The sequence below is a fragment of the Phacochoerus africanus genome, chromosome 7, assembly GCF_016906955.1.
Source record: "Phacochoerus africanus isolate WHEZ1 chromosome 7, ROS_Pafr_v1, whole genome shotgun sequence".
NCBI lineage: Eukaryota > Metazoa > Chordata > Mammalia > Artiodactyla > Suidae > Phacochoerus > Phacochoerus africanus.
Window position 1 is genome coordinate 63,687,709 of NC_062550.1, and position 23,902 is coordinate 63,711,610.

At 45.1% G+C, this 23,902-nt stretch overlaps 1 protein-coding gene across 4 annotated transcripts in view; it reads left to right on the forward strand.

The window, feature by feature from the left end:
- The window catches only part of DUSP16 (dual specificity phosphatase 16), a 92,291-nt gene extending 69,414 nt beyond the window's left edge, over nucleotides 1-22,877 (forward strand). For all 4 annotated transcript variants that reach the window (XM_047787518.1, XM_047787520.1, XM_047787519.1 and 1 more), the window contains exons 5-7: nucleotides 11,172-11,331; nucleotides 16,807-16,930; nucleotides 19,118-22,877. In XM_047787518.1, coding sequence (XP_047643474.1) covers nucleotides 11,172-11,331; nucleotides 16,807-16,930; nucleotides 19,118-20,258 — 1,425 coding nt within the window. In that variant the 3' untranslated portion in view covers nucleotides 20,259-22,877. The remainder of the gene's footprint in view (nucleotides 1-11,171; nucleotides 11,332-16,806; nucleotides 16,931-19,117) is intronic.
- Nucleotides 22,878-23,902: the final 1,025 nt, after the last annotated feature.

Here is a 23,902-nt window from a genome sequence, read left to right on the forward strand (position 1 = left end):
ATCTGGTTGAGGAGTTCCCATCATGGCTCAGTGGTAACGAACCTGACTAGTGTCCATGAGGACTCGGGTTCGATCCCTGGCCTCGCCCAGTGGATTAAGGATCCAGGGTTGCTGTGGCATAGGCCAGCAGCTGTAGCTCCAATTCAGCCCCTAGCCTGGGAACTTCCATATGCTGTGGGTTCACCCTGAAAAAAAAAAAAAGGCAAAAAGTATTTGGTTGATGCCCAGTTCACATCTGAGTGGGATTTGAACCAGAATCTCTAGTTATAACATAAAAGGCAAGAGCTCTTGATGTTTTTTCCTCCCTTATCAATTAAACCTTCACATCGACTTTTGCTTTATGCTTTTGCAGGGTATATCTGATGGAATTACCTACTGTAAGTAGTTCCTGAGCCAGGAGGCATCTGTGTAAACCTCTTTAGCCTCTTCACTAAAGCAGTCCTGTTCGTCTTTTTCTATTTATTATTATTATTGTTATTAATATATATATTTTTTGGCCGTGCTTGTGGCACGCAGAAGTTCCAGAGGCCAAGGATCAAACCTGCACCACAGCAGTGACCTGAACCACAGCAGTGACAATGTTGGATCCTTAACCCACTGAGCCACCAGGGAACTCTTCTTGCCCCATTGTCAATAGCATGCTGTCAGCATTCTTTGGGTAGCTCCTTATTTTAGTCTTTTAACAAGCAAAGTTGGATTTCCTGTGCATCTGTGCTGTTCTGCCTGTCACCAGAACGACTGCCACTTTCTCTGTGTTTTCTTATGAGTCAGACAATAGCCTGGACACCATCAAGGCAAGTACTGCTTTCAGCCTTTTCTGTGATCTAGGAAGACAAAAGGTCACATTGTCAAAATGAGCAGTAAAAGCACTTATTCACTGTCCACTGTGTAGAACACCATACAGAGCACAGGTTGGTTAGACCTGACTTGTTCAGGAGGCAGTAATTCACAAGGCAAGGAGACTCAGGGCGGGAGTGAGAGCCGGATTCAATCCCAGGTCCCACCTCACCTGCAGCAGAACTCGAGCCATGTTACTGCATCTGATGCTTCACGTGCAGCTGAGATGATCCCTCCCTCGTAGTGTTCATGTGAGAGTCCAGTGACGTGGCATGATGCCAGGTACCCAGTGCAGTTCCTGGTTTAATAGGGTACTCCCATTGTCACCATGCAGCAGAGTGCAAGGTTCCAGGGTGAGTGGGAGATGCCATGGGTGTGGCTGGTGAGGGAGGCTAGATGGAAGAAGTAGGTCAAATTTTGAAGGAAGGAGTGGCCGGTACAAACTTACTCATTAAATCGACTTCAGAAAGAAAAATGTGACAAGTCCATTAATCCAGATTTGCGGTACCTACATGCTTTAATGGGATCTCTGTCCTCAGCCTGGGCAAACGTGGGAAATTTGACCAAAGAGAGTTTTATTAAGGCCATATATTAACCTGGATTCCACATATTACTCCCCAGTCTATCAACAGGGCATAGAGACCATATTTAGAAACTAGCCCAACTACAAGGGAAAGTTTATTTCATGGTTTAGGAGAAAGAAACTTAAAGGGGAAAAGAATGAATGCCAAGTCGTAATGCTAAAATTAAGATTTATTTTTTCTTCACAAATACCATGTTGTTAATATTTTCTTAGTTGTATATTGAAACTAGAATCTATTTTTAAAATTCTTGGGGGAGGGGCTCTTTTCTACTTCACAGCTGAACCCTTTTTTATACCCAGCCTGCTGCATTCAGTGTAATTTCCCTCCATAAGGCCAATTAGGAGAAAGGACAGTTTGTATTAGTGCAAAATACACATTACAGGCTTTGGGGGCAAGGTGAGCAGCAACTTTATTGAGAGATAATTCATGTACCATATGATTTACAAGCTATTTTTATTGAGATATAATCGACGTATAACAAACACTATATTAGTTTCAAGTATATAACATAGTGATTCAGTATGTGTATATATTGCTGAATAGTCACTGAAATAAATCTAGTTAATATTCACCACACATAGTTAGAATTTTTTTTCTTGTGATGAGAGATTTTAAGATTTGCTCTCCTAGCCACTTTCAGATATACAGTACAGTAGTAATATTATCTGTTGTCACCATGCTGTATATTACATTTCTGTAACTTTTTTATAACTGGAAGTTTGCACCTTTTGGCCACCTTTACCTGCCTCCTCCCATTACCTCTGGCAGTCACCAGTCTGTTCTCTGCATCTATGAGTTCAGTTTTTATTTCTTCTGTATTTATCTTTCTCTGTCTGACTTCAGTTAGCCTGATGCTCTCAAGGTTTATCTGTCTTGTCACAAGTGGCAAGATTTCCTTTTTTATTTTTTAGGGTTTTTTTTTGCTTTTGAGGGCTGCACCCACAGCATATGGAGGTTCCCAGGCTAAGGGTCTTATTGGGGCTACAGCTATTGGCCTACACCACAGCCATGGCAACACCAGATCCTTAACCCACTGAGCAAGGCCAGGGATTGAACCTGCAACCTCATGGTTCCCTGACGGATTCATTTCCACTGCGTCACGACAGGAACACCAAGATTTCCCTTTGAAAAGCTGAATAAAATTCCATTGTATAAATTGTATAAATACCGTGCCGCCTTTATCCATTCACCTGTCATTGGGCATATAAGTTGTTTCCCTGTCTTGACTTTTGTAAATAGTGCTGCAGGGAACATGGGGGTGGATATGTCTTTTGGAGTTGGTGTTTTTATTTCCTTTGGATAAATAATCAAAAGTGGAATTGCTGGATCATGTGATAGTTCTATTTTTAGTTTTTTGAGGAACCTCCGTATTGTTTTCCATACTGGCTATACTAGTTTACATTCCCACAAACTGTTTTTTCTTAATTATTTAAATTGAAGTATAGTTAATTGACAATGTTGTATGGGTTTCAAGTGTACATCAGAGTGATTCCATTCTATATATTCTTTTTCAGATTCTTTTCCAACATAGGTTATTACAAATAGTGTAGTTCCCTGCGCTGTACAGTAGGTTCTTGATGTTTACCTATTTTATGTATAGTAATAGGTATCTGTTCATCCCAAATCCCTAATTTACCCCCCCTTCCACCATCCACTTTGGTAGCCGTAAGTTTGTTGTCTATGTCTGTGAGTCTCTGTTTTGTAAGTTCATTTGTATCTTTTTTTTTTAGATTCCATCTATGTGATATCATACGGTATTTGTCTTTCTCTTGCCGACTGACTTCACTTAGTATGTTAACCTCTTGGTCCATCCATGTTACTGCAAATGGCATTATTTCATTCTTTTTATGGCTGAGTCATATTCATATATATATTTATGTATATATATATGTCATTTTCCTTATCATTATCAATGGACGTTTAGGTTGCTTCCATGCTTTAGCTGTTGTCAACAGTGCTGCTGTGAACATGAGGGTGCATGTATCTTTTTGAATTGCAGTTTTGTCTGGAAGCATGCCCCAGAGTGGATTGCTGGATCATACAGTAGTTGTATTTTTATTTTTTTGAGGAACTTCCATACTGTTTTCCATAGTGTGAGGTGGAACTTGAATGTAGTTTGGATTTGCATTTCTCTAATCATTACTGATGTTGAGCATCTTTTCATGCACCTGTTGTCCGACTGTATGTCGTCTTTGGAGAAATATCTATGTAGGACCGCCGACTCTTAAAAACAAAGTAAGGGAACCAACATTTAATGAGACTCATGCTCTAGTCGCTTTATTTGCATGATAGCTTTATACGATAGACCTCATTAGCCCTCATTCACAAGGAAGGAAACCATAGCTGAGGGAGGCTAGGTGACCCCCCCAGGTCATTCAGGTAAGGAATAGCCATGTGCTCAGCCACACACACGCTCTCTGTTTCCCGGGCTGGTTCCTGTGTGCTTGTCCTGCACAGGGTTCATCCACAGCTAACAGGACGGAGGTGGCATTTCAAGATACTGTGCTGGCAGAAGGGTGACGTGGTGGAGGAAGTCTATCAAAACCTGCCTCTGGTGGTTTCTGTCTCTCAGTGTGGTAGAAAACAGGGTCATCTCTGAGCAGAGACAAGGGTCTAGGAGAGACAGAGAACTCGGAGAAAAAGGACTGGGTGGAGTGGCGTCTAGGTGAGAGGCCAGGTGAAGCCCAGGGGAAGGAAGTGACGCCGAGGGAGCCTGACAGGGAGGTGGTCCCGCACGTTGTTGAGTGCTTTTCTCGAGCCGTGTTCAGCTGTCCAGGTGCAGATGCAGCCTCGTGGCGAACCAGTTTCTCCAGGGCTGTGATCCTGCCACAAGAATGTGAAGAATCGACAGAGGGACACAGGAATTGAGGGCGGGAGCGAGGGAGCAATTCCAGTTGACCCTCCAAAAGGCGGGGGCTGATCCTTGTGTAATTCATGCTTGGCCCTCCTTCTCTGCAGAGCCTCTGCATCCATGGATCCAACCAGCCACAGACCCTGTAATACTGTAGTATTTTCTGGTGCAGGACTATGGTGTGTGTGTGTATATACATATATATATATATATTTTTTTTTTTTAAATAGGCAAGCTGATTAGAGTTCTTAAATCACAGCCAAATGCACCAGCCACTTATAGTGTCCATTCTTTAAAGAGCAAGAACTAGTGAAATATCGGCAGAGACTCTTCTAGATTATAACTGTCCCCTAAATATTCTACCGCTGCCTTCCCCTACCTCATTTAGACAGGAAAAAATGGAGCACAACTTGTCCTTCCTGAAGCTCTCGAAAACATTTAGCTTAGGTCATAGAAAAACAACTCTCTTCCCTCATTCATATTTCATCAGTGTCTGCAATATTTTAATTAATGTGCATCATTATGATAACAAGTACATTGGCCTAAACAGGTCTGAGAACAAACACAATTGCTTCCTGGTGAGCAACTATTCAAATGGGGGAAGCAGCCTGGGGATGGCCAGGTGCCCACTACTGAGGGGCCAGGTGTCCACCTGCCGAGGGCAGCACAGCAGAGGGGTGGGGGTGAGGGGGGCAGATGACGTTGGCCAAGGTGTCACATGACTCTTCTGTTACCTTGCTTTCCTGATTATTTTTATGACCCTGCATGTAAGTGGCTAGGAGGGCATCTATGTCAATGTTTCTGACAGGGGACCTGGCATGGAACTACAAGGGTGAAGAATGGCTTTGCTGCACAGGATAATGATAGCTTTTACTCAGAGATAGATGTCTGTGACTTCCTACTAAATTATAAACAGAAACGTATGTTATTCATTCAGTTCTGTTTCAGTGTGTTGCGTAAAACACACACTGACTATCACATGTCCCATAATTAAACATCATCATCCTTAAGCTTCCAGAAAGCAGGCATCCTATACTGTTTAATATTTAGCTCAACTCTGTGCCCCGTCAGCTAATACATGTTTTCTAGCGATAAAATAATCACTCGTCTCTGGCCTTCAAATATCCTTCCGACATCTGGGCCTCTGAGTGCTCTGGACTCCTCACCTTAAGCACTTACTCCCAGGAGCCTGGTCTGGTCTCTGCCATTGCCCAGAACCACAGCCCTGCCCTCACCGCCCCCCAAACCCACTCGAGGACCCGCGTCCTTCCCTGCAGCTCCCTCTCTCACACTGCCCCCCACTCCTGGAGCCCCTCCAGCTGCCTTGGCTCTGTCCTGCATCCCCATGACATCTGTCCTTCCTTCCTGGCCCAACTTCAATTCTGTGGTCAGGTGTGAAACAGTCAACCCTTGAACAACTGAGGTTTGAACCGTGTTGGCAGCAGCCCCGATTCGACCCCTAGCCTGGGAACTTCCATGTGCCGCAGGTATGGCCCTAAAAGGCAAAAAAAAAAAAAAAGAAAAGAAAAAAAAGAAATTAGTGAATTAATGTACATTTGTTTTAAGTTAAAATGTTTTATGTATATATGTAAAATTTTTTAACAATTTCCTCCTTATATTATTTTTTCCACTGTTGTAATAATAACTACCACTTTTCTGAGTTGCTCTGAGGTGCTCCTCAGAGAAGTCCATACCCAGAGTGGAGCTTCTTTACCTTCACATTTGTTACAGTTAGAAAGGAAGAAAAAAGAGGAAATTAAAACTTCATATTCTGTTACTTCATTAGATTAAAAAGTGTCTAGGAGTTCCTGTAGTGGCGCAGTGGAAATGAATCCGACTAGTATCCATGAGGACTCGGGGTCAATCCCTGGACTCACTCAGTGGGTTAAGGGTCTGGCATTGCCATGAGCTGTGGTGTAGGTTGCAGATGCGGCTCAGATCCCGTGTGGCTGTGGCTGTGGTGTAGGCCAGTGGCTGTAGCTCCAATTCGACCCCTAGCCTGGGAACTTCCATATGCCATGGGTACAGCCCTAAAAAGCAAAAAAAAAAAAAAAAAAAGTGTGTATGTAAGCCAGTTACTTTATTGCTCCATCAAATTTGCTTTAATACGAACTTCAATAGAGCAGTTCAGCAGATTCTGGAAACAAAGATACTTGGCTTTGTATTTTGACTCTGGACCACTTGTTAGCTGTGTCACTTTGGAAACATCACATAAACCCTCCTAGCCTCAGTTGTCTCATTTTTAAAAGGAGGATCACAGTACCTATGGCCAAGGGCGGTTGTAAGGATTAAATGAGATAGTCCATTTAAATGCCTAGCACCATACCAGGTGCATAGTAGGCAGTCAGTGAATGTTAGATGTGGTTTTATTAATGTGTACCTGGTGTCATCAGAGTGTGTTGTTAATAGGCCTATAAGCAAAGGTACCCAACAAATTTTTTAAATTGAATTTAGGTGAAGTGGTCATTTCTACAAAATGTAGGCTACTAGGCTATTTGTCAGACATGTCCATTGTTCTAGTCGTTCTATGGGGAAATCTCTTTGGACACTCACCACTGGCTTGTAACACATGTTGTTCTTAGATTTGCCTGTTGTCTTTTGATTGCGTGGTGTGTATAACACTGGAAGTGTCTCTTCTCAGAAACTTCTGCATCTTATTATCTTTGAACTGAATGGAAAGAGATGTTGCTACTTCCTTTTACTTTTAATTGAATAAGTCTTTGTAGCACCATTGATGGAAAGGAGAAGAAAAGATAAAAAAGGTTTCTTTCTTAAAGGAGCATTGGTGAGAAAGGCTTGAAAGACTTAACCACCAGTGGCGGTGCTATTTTTGTATGAGAGACACTCGGGTGACCAGACAGTGGAAGACAACTGCAGCATAAAAACAATGTGACCTTTGCTCATAAGAGTTTCAAAGCTGTCAGAGTAAACGCTGCCAAGATCTTCAAGCCTAACAGGAGCCCACGGGACCATCAGAAGAGGAGGGTGCTCATCCGAAGACACTCACCTAGTTCCAAAAACTCTTTCTTGACGTTGCCCTCTCATGGTCTGAACACATGATGTGGAGTTGAGAGGGCTGCATGCGTGATCTGGAGTTGCTAGGTCTACATTTGTAAAACGAAATGTATCTATTGTGCCAAGTGTGGTAAACGAAGGGATTAGGGAGTTGGCAGGAGGCTAAAAGAGGAAGAAAATGACCAGCTGTCTTTCAGATAGTTGAAGTTGGAAAAGATTTGTAGGGGAGGTAGCATTCCAAGAAAAGGAGGAAGCGACCAGAGTGGCTTAGATGAGAATGATTTCAGGCTTAGAACATTTCCTGAGAGGCCGCAACGGATGACTAAATGAAAACGGGTTGTATAGGCTTGCCTGGAAAATGGTAGACGGGATGTTAGTTGAACAAACACGTACAGAGGACAACTATGTACCTGGTGTCGAAAGTGGAAAAACAAGCACGAATCAGCCCGAGATCTCACTGCTTCGCTACTTAATAATAGGAGGAACAAGAATTAACTGCTAGTGATAACACAGTATGCTAGGAGCATGACCAAAGTCCTTTGGAAGGGCAGGGAATGGAATGGTTAATTATGCTCCAGCAGGAGGGGTTCATAGGAAGATTAACTTAAGGTAAAAAAAAAGTGAAAGAGTCATCAGGAAGAGGAACAGGCCCCCTGAGCCCAGAAATGGTGTGAAGAGCTTTGAGGAAGGGGACATGTACCTGGCATGGGGGATTTGGAGGTTGTAGGAGACAGGAGGGAGCAGTGAGACTCGATGAAACTGTGTGTGGATGAAGCAGTTAGCACGTGTTTAATGACAAGGAAGATTACTCTAGTTTTTGTTCACCATAAGGTTTGGAGGGGAAAACACTGCAAACTTCAAGAGCTCCCTGCTGGCTTTTTTGTGGCCGTCGTGCAGGCTGACCACTGGGCAGCCTCTGGGAATAGAGAGAAAAGGTGAACAGGAGGGGTGATACCAGAAGGATGTGGCAACATTTGGATGGGGTCGTGAGGAGGAGAAACAGGGTGAAATGATCCCATTTTCTAGGTCTTCTTTCTAGGTGGATATTATTACCAGAAACCAATTTTGGATTATAGAGAAGAAACACGAATTTGGAGCAGAGAAGGGAGATAGAGAATGTGCTGTTTCAGACATTTTGAGTTTGAAGGTCCCGAGGAACATTCAAATTAGGGATATCTAGGAAGCAGCTGCAAACAGGGGTTGAAAATTGAAGAGAGGTGGATGTGTGTGTGTGTGTGAAATAGAGTCAACTTTCAGAGAGAGTATTTAGAGTGAGAAGATGGACTGTATCTTAGAGAACAGCCGGCATGTTCAGTTTGGGAAGAAAATGTTCTCATTGTGTGTGCACACGCTCCCATCCTTCTGAAACTATTCCACAATATTGCAGAGGAAGGAGGACCTCCAAAGTAATTGTGTGAGGCCCCCATCACTTTGATATCAACACCAGACAAAAGTATCACAAAAAAAGAAAATCATAGACCAGGATCACTGATGAACATAGATGCAAAAATCCTCAACAAAATACTAACTAATCGGAGTTCCCGCTGTGGTGCAGTGGGATTGACAGTGTCTCTGCAGCTGCAAGGATGTGGGTTTGATCCCCGGCCTGGTGCAGTGGGTGGCCACAGCCGTGGCATAGGTTGCAGCTCCAGCTCATGTTGCATCCTGGGAACTCCATAGGATGGCCCAAAAAGAAAAAAAAAAAATACTAACAAATCGACTCCAACAGTACATTAAAAGGATCCTACACCATGATAAAGTGGGATTTATCCCAGGGAATGCAAGGATTTTTCAATACCTTCAAGTCATTATGAATCAGCACATTAACAAATTGAAGAATAAAAACCATATGAATGTCTCAGTAGATGCAGAAGAAGTTTTTGATGAAGTTAAACATCTATTTATGATAAAAACTTCAGAAAGTGGATATAGAGGGAACATACCTCAACATAGTAAAGACAGTATATGATAAACCCATAGTTAATATTATACTCAGTGGTGAAAAGATGGAAGCATTTCTTATAAGGAATAAGACAAGGGTGCTCAATCTCATCACTTTCATTCAGCATAGTTTTGGAAGTCCTTGCCACAGCAATCAGAGAAGGAAAAAAAAAAAAAAAGGAATCCAAATTGGAAAAGAAGTAAACCTGTCACTGTTTGCAGATGACATGATACTATACATAGAAAATCTGGAGAAGGTGTTACCAGAAAACTACTACAGCTCATTAGTGAATTTGGCCAAGTTGCTGTACACAAAATTAACATACAGAAATCTAGCACTAACAATGAGATATCAGAAATAGAAACTAAGGAAACAATCCCATTTACCATTTATCAAAAAAGAATAAAATACCCAGGCATAGACGTACTTAGGAGGCAAAAGACCTGTACTCTGAAAACTATCAGATGCCGATGAAAGAAACTAAAGAGGACACAAACAGTGGAAAGATATACCATCTTCTTGGATTGGAAGAGTCAATATTAAATATGGTTAAAATGACCACACTACCCAAGGCAGTCTCCAGATCCAGTGGCATTACATTACCAATTAATTTTACCTATTAAATTACCAGTGGCATTTTTCACAGAACTAGAACAAACTTATTTAAATTTGTATTTGAAATACAAATTTGTGTTTCAAATTTAATTTTTAATTTGAAACACAAAAGACCCTAAGTAGTCAAAACACTTGAACTAACAGTATTGTAAATTAACTATACTTGAATTTAAAAATTTTCTGCTTTACTACCTAAACGTCCACTGACAGATGAATGAGTTTGGAAGATGCGGTACATACATACAATGGAATACTACTCAGCCATAAAAGCACAGGAACTATATCCAGTCTCTTGGGATAGACCATGATGGAAGATAATATAAGACAGGGAATGTGTATTTGTATGTATAATGAGGTCACTTTGCTGTACAGGAGAAAAGGGCACAACATTGTTAATTAACTATACTTCAATAAAACTTAAAAAAATGAAAAAAAGGAGTTCCCGTCGTGGCTCAGTGGTTAACGAATCCAGCTAGGAACCATGAGGTTGCGGGCTCAATCCCTGGCCCTGCTCAGTGGGTTAAGGATCCAATGTTGCCGTGAGCTGTGGTGTAGGTCACAGATGCTGCTCGGATCCTGAGTTGCTGTGGTTCTGGAGAAGGCTGGCAGCTACAGCTCCGATTCGACCCCTAGCCTGGGAACCTCCATATGCCATGGGAGCGGCTCTAGAAAAGGCAAAATACCAAAAAAAAAAAAAAAAAAGAAAAAGAAAAAAGAAAAAAAAGATGAAATAATGCCATGGATGCAACTAGAGAGTATCATACTAAGAGAAGTGAGAAAGACAAATACCACATGATATCATTTACATGTGGAATCTAAAATACGGCACAAGTGAACCTATCCACAAAACAAACAGACTCACAGACATAGAGAACAGATTTGTGGTTGCCGGGGGGAGAGAGTGGGGAGGACTAGAAGTTTGGGGTTAGTAGATGCAAACTATTACGTTTAGAATGGATAAGCAACGAGATTCTGCTGTACAGCACAGGGAACTACATCCGCCTCTTGGGCGACAGCATGATGGAAGATAACATAAGAAAGGGAATGTGTATATATATATGACTGGGTCACTTTGCCATACAGCAGAAATTGGCTCAACACTGTCAATCAACTAGACTTGAATAAAAAGGTTTTCTGTTTTAAAAAAGTTCTGCTTTAAACTGGTCTTTACATGTCATTGTGCTAGGTTTTTGGATTTCACCCATTGAATGAACTCTGATTACTTCAAGGAAACTAGTTGTTTTAAATCATCATGTTAAACTTTTCTCTTTGAAAATGATCATGCTGGTATATTATTAATCACCTTATTTGTTCTTTCCCTCCCTAGGAGCTGATGCAACAGAACGGGATTGGTTATGTGTTAAATGCCAGCAATACCTGTCCCAAGCCTGACTTTATCCCCGAGTCTCATTTCCTGCGAGTGCCTGTGAATGATAACTTTTGTGAGAAAATTTTGCCGTGGCTGGACAAATCCGTAGATTTCATTGGTAAGTAGGTCAAGTACTGTTACACGTTCTTGGGGTTACGGTCTTATGTATAGGTGTGCCCCTCCCTCTCCTCCCCACCACCCTCCCCCCCTTTTTTTTCCATTAGAGAAAAGGAACCTATTTCACAGACTGCAAAGTCTGAAAACAACACGTGGTGCTGCGTATCTCCTTTAGTGGCCAAGGTGACGTGTGTGTGCCATGTTGTCTCCAAGGTGCGAGCCTTGTGACATTCTGGCAAACTTTAACACTACCAAGGGTGAGCCTGTGAGTACGTATGCACAAGTGTTTGAGAATCAGTTAAATTGGGGGGATTAAATTTTTACCCATTTTTTTCAAATCCTATAAAAGATTTGGAAAAGGTGGTGGCATTCCTTAAAACTGCTTCTGCCTTGCTGCTATGCTTTCCCCAGAGAAAAGTCACATCCTGTGAAAACAAATCCCGTTAAAGTCTTTATGTCACAAGGTTCCTAAGCCTCAGTCCACTTGCCAGTGATTTCCAGCAGTGGTAGATCTAATGAAATTCCCCCCCCCACACACGCTCGTGTGGTCATTTCCTTGATGTTGGCCATGACAGGATCTGGTCTGGAGCAGACTTGGTTCTGCTCGCTGGGTCCGTCAGCCCTGGAGCCTCCCCGACTCCCAGCCCTGGGTGCTGTTGTGACATTTTGGTATCTCAAGATCAGCTCTGCTGGAAGGAAGTCGATGGCACGTATGTGAAATATATTTTAGTGGAAGGTGGCAGAATGGAGGAGATGCATGTGTTGTGCTTTGAGCAACATAAGAAGGTGTGACTCTTGATGTGCGTGTGAGGAGTATTCGTTGTTTTTGTCCCTAGTCACCCAGGTTAGAGCACCCTTATCCATAATACTCTGAATTGGTTATCGACAGTTTAAAGAAAAGAACTAGTTCCTTTTTACAGTGAAATTATGTAAATGGAGACCTCACTATATCCTTTCATCTGGCAGGGGAATTTTCTAGACAGGGCTTTTGAAACTTTGGGTAATTCAGAAACAGTTCTCTTTTTTTTTTTTTCAAGATTCTAGGTTGTGAAGACTTTTTCTCTTTAATTAGGACGCATTCTATGGAACATCTGAAGATAAATGGCTTAGATAATTCACATTAAAATAACCACAAACAAAACTCCCCAAATTAATCCTTCCCACAACGCTCCTCCTAGGAAATAGTCGGTATATCATTCAGTATTTGCCCCTTTGAAAGGTGACAGTTATGGTTAATGTTCGCATTGCATGTCACATCAATGAGAGATCACCGGCTCTAATTTCAGCTTAAAGTGCAATTCCAGAACCTGTTTAGAAGAGAACCTGTTAAGTCATGACAATGTCTAAGCTTTAGGAGGGTTGGTAGGAAAGACAGAGTATGAATAACTTTGCCCCCAGCTTTCTTTTTTCTTTCATGGGAGGTATTGGCCACTTTGAATTCATACAGAAGGAATTCTCCCATGTTCTGAGTTGGTGAAACACACACCCAAATATATAGCGTAATTTGTTTGTATAGCTGAAGATATTTTTACTTATCAGTCGGTCCCTTGCTCGGCCCTGTTTACTGTTAGGGCCACACCGTCCCTGCCCCACCCAGACAATTCAGGGCAACACCTGCAGCCACGGGAATTCGGCCTGTGTTCACTCGCGGTGCCTGCCCTTTTAAGCCATGGTTAGTCATGGCCGAGAAGAGCGTTTGAAAACATATCCTCAAACCAGGACTTAATAGGTTCACGTTTTTTATTATTCATATTTCATTTCATTAAGTTTCTGGGTCTGTTGGAAGGACTCAGGTTTTCAGGGAGTGTTGCCTTTCCTTATAGCTGATGTCGGCAGCAAGCGTCAGCGCATTGGCCTGTTTGTGCTGTGGGTCACTGACGAGGGCCCTGGGCCCAGCCGGCTGCTGGCCTGGCCTCCTGCCCCACCTCAGCCACGTCAGCCTCAGGGCTTTTGTAGGCAGTATGGGGAGGTAATTAAGAGGATGTACTTTGGAGCCAAACTGTGTATGAGTCGTTCCTCCCTTGGTTATCAGTTAAGTGATGCTGGGTGAGTTGCCTAAAACTTGTCTCTTCCTCAGTTTCCTGATCTGGAGACTGAAGATAATGTATCTGCCTTCTAGGGATAGTGTCAGGCTTAAAATAGATGATGTATGCAAAATACTCTTGCAAATGCAAATAAATAGTAGCTGTTTTAAAAATTATCCAAGAAGCCTTTTTTTCTTTTTTTCTTAGAGCTGTACTCTGTCACCTCAGTTATTACTTCCTTTTTTTTAGCCTTTGTAACGTCTCTCTCTCTCACTGGCTCCTTCCTACCCATTTTGTTTGTTATCCTCTCTTTTAACCAGAATTGGTAAAATATAAAAAAACTGAAAGATACATAAAATGGAAAGAGTAGCTACATCTTTTTTAATCCCTGAATCATTGCAGTGGCAGCCTGCCTTTTTTGGGGGGGTGGGTTTGCAGGTGTGGCATATGGAAGTCCCCAGACTAGGGGTCACATGCCAGCCACAGCAACGCCAGATCCAAGCCATGTCTGTGACTTACACTGCAGCTCACAGCAACGCCAGATAATTAATCCACTGAGCGAGGCCAGGGATCGAACCTGAGTCCTCATGACTTCTTGTAGGGTTCATTGCTGCTGAGCCACAGGAACTGCTTTTTAAATTTCCAGTTTTCACAATCAATGTCTTTTTTTTTTTTTTTTTGGCTATGGCTTGGAGAGGCTTGATTTGGGATCTCACTTCCCAGACCAGGGATTGAACCCAGGCCACAGCAGCGAGAACACCAAATCCTAACCACTAGACCACCAGGGAACTCTGACAATCATTGCCTTCCTGTTGTCCCTTGTTTAGGAACCTGCAGAGGCTCCTTAATTGCCTCGAGTCCTTAGCCTGACATTCTCAGACTCTCCAGCACCTGCTCGGCATCTCTGAAACCTCCTTCCTGGTCACTTCCTGCCCAGCGCCCACCAGCCACGGCCAACTGCTTTCTGAGCAGTTGTGCAGCCCCACTGCGGGGCTTTCTCAAATGTTTCCCCTCTTCTCTCCACCAGCCTACAGGTATATTACTTCCTCTGTCTTCAGAGACTCAGCTTAGCACTTGCTTCTGCCAAGAAATGTGTTCTAACGAACGCCACTTCAGTATAATCCCTTTTTAATTCGGTTTTTGAAATACATCATGAAGACAGTTGTAATTGTAAAAACAGTCTAAGTATCAGACAGAAAATTTGAAAAACAGAGAAAACCTCAACATCCTAACACATCTGTTATCATCATTGCTCTATTTCCTTCCAGGCTTTTTCAGATTTTTTTTATAAAGACTACCTTTAAAAAAATATGTATGGGTCAGCCAGCCTGCATTTACTGAGTTCAGACTGTGTGCCCAGGGTTAAACCCTTGGAGGAATGTTAGAAGCAAGATCCTTCTAGGTCTCGAGAGTCTAGATTTGAGATAATTATTAAAAATAATGAGAGAATACTGTCAACATTGAAAAATATTTAAATCCAGCCTACTTCCAATAGGAATTTGAGGGAGGCATTCCCGTCGTGGCTCAGCAGAAATGAATCTGACTAGTATCCATGAGGACGCAGGTTCCGATCCCTGGCCTCAGTCAGTGGGTTAAGTGTCTATAGCATTGCCCTGAACTATGGTGTAGGTCAGAGACTCGGCTCGGATCTGGCGTTGCTGTGGCTGTGGTGTAGGCCAGCGGCTATGGCCTTGGTTCAACCCCTAGACTGGGAACCTCCATGTGCCGCAGGTGCATCCCCTAAAAAGACAAAAAAAAAAAAAGAATTTGAAGCAGCTGACCCTAAGAGGTTGGACTCAAAAGGTAACACACATCCACACCCATACCCGTTAAACGGGATAAAAGGGCAGGAACCACGTAATGTGGGGCTTGGAAAGGTACTGTAAAATCTGAATTACAGTTATCAATTGGGATTGATGAAAAACTCAGCTTTGAGCTTGTTCACAGCCAAGGCTGAAGTGCTAAGTGCAGATGGGTGAGAGGAAGAGGAGAGGTATGTGGGCCCAGGAAGGCATGGACTTGATCTACATATGTTCATGTGCTGTCGTGTTGTGTAGTGTGTCCTTCTTTCTTTGTTTCAGTGTTGTTTGGTATTCATTTGCTATTGTTTTATTGTGTTTGATTTCCCTGTCCAAAGGGAGGCTGCTTGATTGTTCACATAGTGCCTCAAAGCCCTGCGGTCTTCTGTACAAAACAAACAGTAAGCCTTACACGTTAGAAATTTGTAGTAAGTGTGACAGAGGTGGTGACATCGGAGTCACCTTGTTATTATTCAGCTGCCAGAACAGACTCCTGGGATATCTCTTCACTGCAAACCTTTTAACATAAGGCTGGGTAGGGTAGACTTTTGGTAGCTGTCCACAAAAACAAGACGAGAAGGGAAGCATGTAGCTCATGGAAGCAGAGCCGGTGAGCACACCTGTGACTCTTCAGAATTGATGCCGTCATAGTACTGACGTTTCACATCCAGAAGTTCTCCCGAAGAAAAATAGGCAAACGGTAGACAGGTTTGTGAGTTGGCATTTTAAAGGTAGCTCGACTTGGCTTTTGCTGTGTCCTAAGGTGGTGTCACTGTGTTTAGGTCTCTCTCCCTCCCCGCCCCCATGCTTTTTACATAGTGATGTGTGTCACATGTTTAAATGAAAGAAATTTAATATCTCATATATGTCAAATCATTTTTATGCACCTAAAATACAATGTATATGTCAATGATATCTCAAAACTGGAAAAAAAATTAATATCTCTTACGTAATGAGAAAGACAACATGGGAGGAGTTCCCGTTGTGGCTCAATGGGTTAAGGACCCAACTAGTATCCATGAGGATGCGGGTTCAATCCCTGGCCTTGCTCACTGGGTAAGGATCCGACCTTGCCATGAGCTGTGGTGTAGATCACAGAGGTGGCTGGGATCCCTATTGCTGTGGCTGTGGTGTAGGCTGGCAGCTGCAGCTCCAATTTGACCCCTAGCCTGGGAACTTTCATATGCCACATTGTGGCCCTAAAAGCGAAAAAAGAAAAAAGAGAAAAAAAAGACAACTGGGTAAACAAAATATTAGCTGAGTCTTAGGATTTGGGATGTTACTTTCTTTACAATATTTTTTATTTCTAAGGTTTTCTACATTAAACAAGTAGAATCATGTTATCACAATGTACAGTATTAAAGTAATAATACATAATGTAAGAACATATGCAGTGGAAGTACTGAACAAGAGGCAACCTGAGTTAGGGACAAATGGCTTCTTATTCCTACATTTGGACTTTGATAGTTCTCTGTGGAAATGGTGGGAAACTCATCTCCCCCTCCCTCCTTAAACGAGTATTGAAAGGAACACCACGTACAGAGTCGGGCTTTGAGTTGACAGCTGAAAGAAACTGTGTGAGTAAATGGAAACAAGATTTCACTGCTGAGAAATGTTGTGCTTAGCCATCCTTTCTGAATTGGACTCATACAGAGAAAGCAAAAGCCTCCAACGGGTGCGTGCTGGTGCACTGCTTGGCAGGGATCTCTCGCTCCGCCACCATCGCCATTGCCTACATCATGAAGAGGATGGACATGTCCTTGGATGAAGCTTACAGGTGAGGACAGGCACGCGTCCTGTGCGACCAGCTTCTCATTGGACCTGAGACACCAGGAGACGTGAGGCTGGGTCACCACGTGAAAGCAGACTGTGATGATTTTAGTTACAGGCTTTATAGGTACTGGGGATTTTTTAAAAGGTGTTTCCAAGGTTGGAGAAACATGCATTTTTGTAACTTAGCACTAATTGTCCCTTCACATGTATCACATTCATCCTCAGCTGCTTTTTAAGTTTAGGAACAAATCTGGAGCTCTCCATCCTGTTAGGTGAGTTTATATCTTTCCCTAGCTGGGGAAATATCATTTGTTCTGCTTTTATCTATGAGAAAAAAATGCTGCAGAATACTCATGATAGAATTCCTACTGTGCTTTAAACCTTGAGTCTCTTTTACTGTGAGGAAAAAGCCCAAATCATTGTTGAACTCCATTTGTGAAGGAGAATTTCCTGCATGCCAGGTTTTCACAGCGTCTCAGTTTCCTGGGGTCGCCCCACTAGAAGGTGGCAGTGACAGCAGCACCAGGCGCTGGGTTTACTCAGGGATTCATTGAATCCGAGCCCTCTGTGTCTCCTTGGATAGGGGTGGTTAGTTCACCTGTGATAAAGCATCAATAATAGAGGCACACGGAGGCTTGTTGTAACAAATGGACTTTTTTCTCAAGTTGGAAAATTTGGACAAAAGAAACGAGCTACCTGAACAGCTTCTCCCTCGAGGAAGGAGGTCCTCCGTGCCTGCATCACTCCGCCTCCTCCACCCCGGCTCCCATCCCCAAGGTCCCCCTGCCCTGTAGACCAGCACAAAGGCACCCGTTTATCCTGTTACAAGGTCTTATCACGAGGGCCCTGTATTTACATTCGTCATAGTTGAGCCTGTTATTTCTGGCTTTGTTCATTTGCTTCAGGTTACTTTGATTTCCAGGAAGCTTATTTTTGATTTTTCTCTTTCCTTCCTTATTCAAATACAAATTTTCAGTATATTTTCACACCTACATCTGCTGAGGAGTGTCCACGAGGGTCAGGGGCCACTAAAGAATTAATCTACTGGTTCTCAGGGTCTTTGTTGCCACCATGAAGCATAAGAAGTTGTTTATTACTAGTTTTGATCCCTTGATGACTCTTGTGTAACGTGGTGGTTACAGAAAGGAACCCAGGCATTAGAGCTGGTTTTGAATCCCATCCCCATCCTTTAGTAGCTCTGTGATTTGGGCAAGTCACTTAAGGACTTTGGGTACCTCTCTGATGGGGATAGTTACACCCACCGGACAGAGAGGATAGTTTTGAAGGTCGAATGAGAAAACACTGCAGTTGCCTCATTAGCATAATGCTTAGCAGACAGAGGCCACTTTGTACCTAGCTGGCTGTCACATTGAATGCATAGAGAAAGAACTCAGAAGGGTATGCTTTGATGCTCTGGCCACCTGATACCCTCTCTTTGGGTCATTAACTTAAAATGTGAGCTGTCTTGAAGTGACACACGGGACTTTGACACTGGCAAGTTGAAGGTGGGGCATGGCTGTTCAGCTCTACTTTTTTTTTTTTTTTTTTTTTTGTTTCACTGTGCCCATGGTATGCAGAAATTCCTGGGCCAGGGATCGAACCCATGCCACGGCAGCGACCTGAGCCACAGCAGTGACAATGGAGGCTCCTCAACCCATTCAGCCACCAGGGAACTCTTTCAACTGTCCTTGTGATGGGAGTGTCGGTGGGGGTGGGGATGTCCCAGGTAGGGAGGAAAGAATCATCTCTTACCAGTTGCATCGGAAGTTTGGGTCCTTGAAAATAGTGGGGCTAACCTTAGAACTTCAGGGGCCTGGCTCCCCTCTTTCTGGCATCTCCAGGGACACGCTCTAAAGCTCTCCCCCCATGCAGAGGCCCTTCTCTCCTCCTTGATGGTTTCCCTGGACTTTCAAACCAGTCATCTTCCAAAGGTCTTGGGAGGATCTAATAATCCCCATGTCATCCATTCACTTGATATAGCTTAATAACTTTTGGGGGTGGGGGGCACCCATGGGATCCAGAAGTTGCCCCTCCAGGGATCGACCCCACACCACAGCAGCGACAAGGGCAGCTCTTGAACTGCCCACCCCACCCCACCCCACCCCCTGCCGCCAAACTCTAGTAACATCCATCCTTAAAGATAAAAGGTGGCTATCAAATTCAAGTCTTTGTTTTTTCCCTCTCGTCACAGATTTGTGAAAGAAAAAAGACCGACTATATCCCCGAACTTCAACTTTCTGGGCCAGCTCCTGGACTACGAGAAGAAGATTAAGACCCAGCCGGGCACGTCGGGGTCCAAGAGCAGACTGAAGCTGCTGCACCTGGAGAAGCCCAGCGAGCCCGGCCCCGCGCCCCCGGACAGTGGGCAGAGAGGCGAGCCCACCCCTGGGCCGCCCTGCACCCACCCCACTACCTCAGAGGCGGCCGGGCCTCGGCCTGGGCTCCCCACCCTCAGCCAGCCCCCACCGTCCGAGGACAGTCCTCTGGTCCAGGCGCTCAACGGGCTCCACCTGCCCGCGGACCGGCCAGAGGACAGCGGGCGGCTCAAGCGCTCCTTCTCCCTGGACATCAAGTCGTTGTCGTACTCAGCCGGCGTGGCCGCGTCCCTGCACGGCTTCCCCTCGACGGAGGAGGTCCTGGAGTACTACAAGCCGCCCTCTGCGCTGGACGGGGCGGGCAAGCCGTGCCAGTTCTCCCCAGTGCAGGAGGTGTCGGAACAGACGCCAGAGGCCAGCCCCGACAAGGAGGAGGCCGGCCTCCCCCAGGAGCCGCAGCCCCCCAGGCCCGCCGACGGTCCCGGCAAGCGGCTGCACCCGGTGCGGCCCCTCTTCTCGCCCCTGCACCGCAGCGGGAGCGTGGAGGACAACTGCCACGCCGGCTTCCTCCTCGGCCTCTCGGCCAGCCAGCAGCACCTCGCCTCGTCGGCCGCCGGGCTGGGCCTCAAGGGCTGGCACTCCGACATCCTGGCCGCCCCGACCTCCACCCCTGCCTTGAGCAGCAGCTGGTATTTCGCCGCGGAGCCCTCTCGCTTCTACTCCACCTCGGCCGTCTACGGGGGCCCCACCGGCTACCCCGCCTACAGCTGCAGCCAGCTGCCCACCGGCGGTGACCCAGGCCACTCCGTGCGCAGGCGGCAGAAGCCCGGCGACAGGGCCGACTCCCGGCGCAGCTGGCACGAGGAGAGCCCCTTTGAAAAGCAGTTCAAACGCAGAAGCTGCCAGATGGAGTTTGGAGAGAGCATCCTGTCAGACAAGCGGTCCCGGGAGGAGCTGGGGAAGGTGGGCAGCCAGTCGAGCTTCTCAGGCAGCATGGAGATCATCGAGGTCTCCTGAGAAGCAAGGCACCTGCGACTTCTCTGGACCGTTCTGTCCTTGTTCACAAAACTTATTCCCTGTAAATCTGAAATATATATATGTACATACATATATATTTTTGGAAAATGGAGCTCTGGTGTAAAAGCAAAAGATGGATCAGCACCGTTGTCCTTTCCAACATCTGCATTTGAGAGCGCAGCTGGTATTCCTCTCAACGCCAGCGGAAGGGCAGGTGCTCGCTCTCCCCCGACAGGTGACACACTTCTGTGCAGCGGGTTGCACATCCTGCTGGTCGTAGTGAATCGAGTTGTGTTGGGGTGTGAGGGGACAGAAGCCCCCACTGTCTTCTTGTCGTGCTACAGAGCGATCTCAGACACTAGTCCTGTCCAGTCCCTTCCGCAGTGCACCTTAGCGCTGAGACTGAGCCAGCCTGTGGGTCAGGTGGGGAGACCCTACTAGGACCAGAACCTAATGGTAAATCTGAGAGCAGCGAGCATCTCCCAAGCTGATTCACAAATCCAAGCTCACCTTAAGATAGCCAAGCGATGCGAGCATCGTTCTGCTGACCGACCGTCAGGGGCCTTGCTAACATTAACTTTAGAGCAAACCCAGTACCTCAGGCAGAAAGTGGGGGCGTTCACCACTACCAGGTCCAGCGGCCCGGTTTCTAGGCATTGTGAGTAGGTGAGTAGCTAGTCACACCTTTCAGACCAGTTCCGACCGTCTGGGCACACATTTCCAGCCGGGCCTGGATGGAGGTCGCTCATTCTTCCTTCCTTCCTTCTCTTTGTGAAGAAAGGGATGCTCTCTAGGATTCAAGGTGACAGCCGGGAGTCTTGGCGGCGTGATCTAAGCTAAGGTCGGGAGGCTAAACAAGTCTACCTCCCTCTTTATAAATCAAAGAATTGTTCGAGCTGGGATTGTTAATCCTTTCAATAAGGATTAACTAGCTTTCAAGCCAGATGTGAATTTATGGGGTAGCAGAGCAGCAGCACCCTCGAGTTCTTAGCCACACCAGACACACGAGTTTTCTGTTTCGGTTCCCCTGCACAGATGTGTTTTGTGAAAATGGACCGATGAGGTAGAATTTTATAGGAAATGACCAAGAGGGAGAAAACTGCAAGGATTAGAGACGGTCAGACTGCTGAGGAGAAGCAGGAAACTGCTCTTTTCTCAGTGGCTTTTCCCGTCAGCACGCGATGAGGGTGGTCTTTCTCTGATTTCCTTGGATTTCCAGAGTCCCCGTTAGGGCTGAGAGAGGCCTGGGTGAGGAAGCAAGGCCTGGTCGGAACCAGCCAGGAAGGGGAGGAGAAGACGGTGGATTCTGTTGCGTGGCACGCACAGGGAAAGACACAGCCAAGCTCTTCTCAGAAACTATCCTCAGCATTTTTTTTTTTTTTTTTTTTTAGTAGAAGGGACATATCAAAATGGAGCGGGACCAAGGGGTCTCCGTCTGTGACCTACAATCACTGTATGGAATCAATCCTGGCAGCTGAAAATAGGAGGTGATTAGAACCAGTACACAAGTGGCCGTACTTACCTGCTTTGAAACTTATTGGCTTGAGTTTTGTCAGCTACAGTCTGGTCCTGTTTTGAAGCCTTAATTCACGTCAGCAGCTTTTTTTTTTTTTTAGGGTGGCGGGTGGGTGTCGGCGTTGTTCTTTACTGTAAGTGTAGCTAGTTGCTGACTCATATCTCAGGTTTTTCTATGTGTGAGAAATGGACAGTCCTTTGAGTAGGATGTGACTTCATGTTTCCTATGGTGACAGCTAAAACCAGCATAGAATGACATGATTCAAAACTGACTTGATCGTGACGATTACACGCTTCATAGAACATAACTGGTTACTCATAAATTTATGACGGGCAGTGACGGGGTATGAAATGGGGGAGTCAACTGTGGCGGGAGTGCGTCACTACCATGTGGGAAAAGTTCTGTTCGGTGATTTCGTTTTTCTAAATGCATTTAAGTTTGGATGTCATCAGACGTTATCCAGGTTTGACAGTAATTTTTGATGTGTTTTGTACACATGCACCGAATGTACTTCCAGAGTCTGGTCACAACCGTGGAACATTTTTCAGCAATGAAAGCAGTGGCTCCAGTGGATGTTTCAGGACGGTGGCGGGACTTGGTTTTAAAGAGATGTTTGGGGGAAAACCGGCCTTTCAACATTTGGGATTTCTCTTGGCCGTGGTCCCCTTCCTTCCTGTGACTGATGGGGTCATGACAGCCTTTAGTCTTTGACGGCTAACAGCGAATGAGCAGTCCTTGGAGTCCAGACGGCCCTGCCCAACGGGCAGCTTCAGGCCGGCCCCGGCGCAGCAGGGACAGCGCTGGCGGGTTGGTGGCTGGCCCTCTGCAGGGTGGGGTCAGAGAGGGGAGCCCTGGATGATACCAGATGATACAGAATGGTGATCGGAAAGAGCAGAACTAGACTTCTCTGTGAGAAATGCTGGGAAATGGTTTAGGACATTTGTAAAGTTTGGTGGCAGTGTGTAAATGTTTATTATGAATAGAGTGTTCTTTTGGAGCAAGGCAAGCTGCTGAATGGTTAAATCGTGCATTTCTCATTTTGATGTGTCATGAATGTTAATACGATGAAATAAAATCAAAACTGGTACCTGTTTATACATAAACATGAAAAGGCCCTCTCTCTGCAGCAGTAAACCTGGTGGGAGCAGCACGTCCAAGCGGGAAAGGAGGCAGTGGTGGGGCCTGTTCTGTCTGCCCGACTGAGGATCCAGCTCAAAGCGAAGCGCTGAGGTTGTCAGCTGTGTTACCGTCATTCGCAGGGAACACACATCTTAGCTCGAATGCCAGATGCACACTGCTGTGTAGCACCTCAGGCAACCTCAGGTAAAGGTCTCTTGATGGATTGAATGCAAAATAGGTACAAGGTAGGAAGAAGAAAAACCACATAAACATCCACAGTATATTGTAGTGTGTGGGTGGTTATTAATTCTTGTAGGAAAAACCAAGGAAGGAAGAGTCATTCCAAAATCTCCTCTCCATCCCTGCCAAGTACATCCTAACACCGCTCTGCTTATAAATGACACTGCCCATGATGACATATGAGGCTAGAAACTTAGCCTCATCAGGCTGTTCATAAAGAATCATGCAGTAAAGGAATAAAAAGTTTACCTTCTGTACAAGCAGATGGAATAGGGACAAGAAACCGAATCACAGGTGACGCTGTTTGGTTGTGAAAGGCTTCTGAGTTGAAGTTAGATTTAAAGAACTTTAAAAGCAAGCAGGATTGGACTGGGCGAGTCAAGACCAAACACGTGTCTTGGCTAGGACCTTGCCAGAAATGTGGAGGTGGGATGGGATAGAGAAATAAAGGGCGTGTTAAATAAATTTGCCTCAAGCTGAAAGGTGGCAGGAGGGACCAGGAATCTCAGTGAGAGCTCCTGGATGAGAAGCTGTAGACACTGGAAGGCCTTCCCGTCAAGCCAGTTACGAAAACATAGGTCTGAGGGCCTTCTGGGGACCACCAGCCACAGCAGGCGGGTGCCAGAGGACTCATTTGGATCTGACACCATCAGACCAGGGCTCAGGCTAAGGGGACACAGGGACGGTGTGGAGGCCGAGGTGGGGCGTGTGTGCTGGGACTAGTGGACGGGAGCTTGTTCTCCTCGGAACCCTCACTGTCATTTTAGCT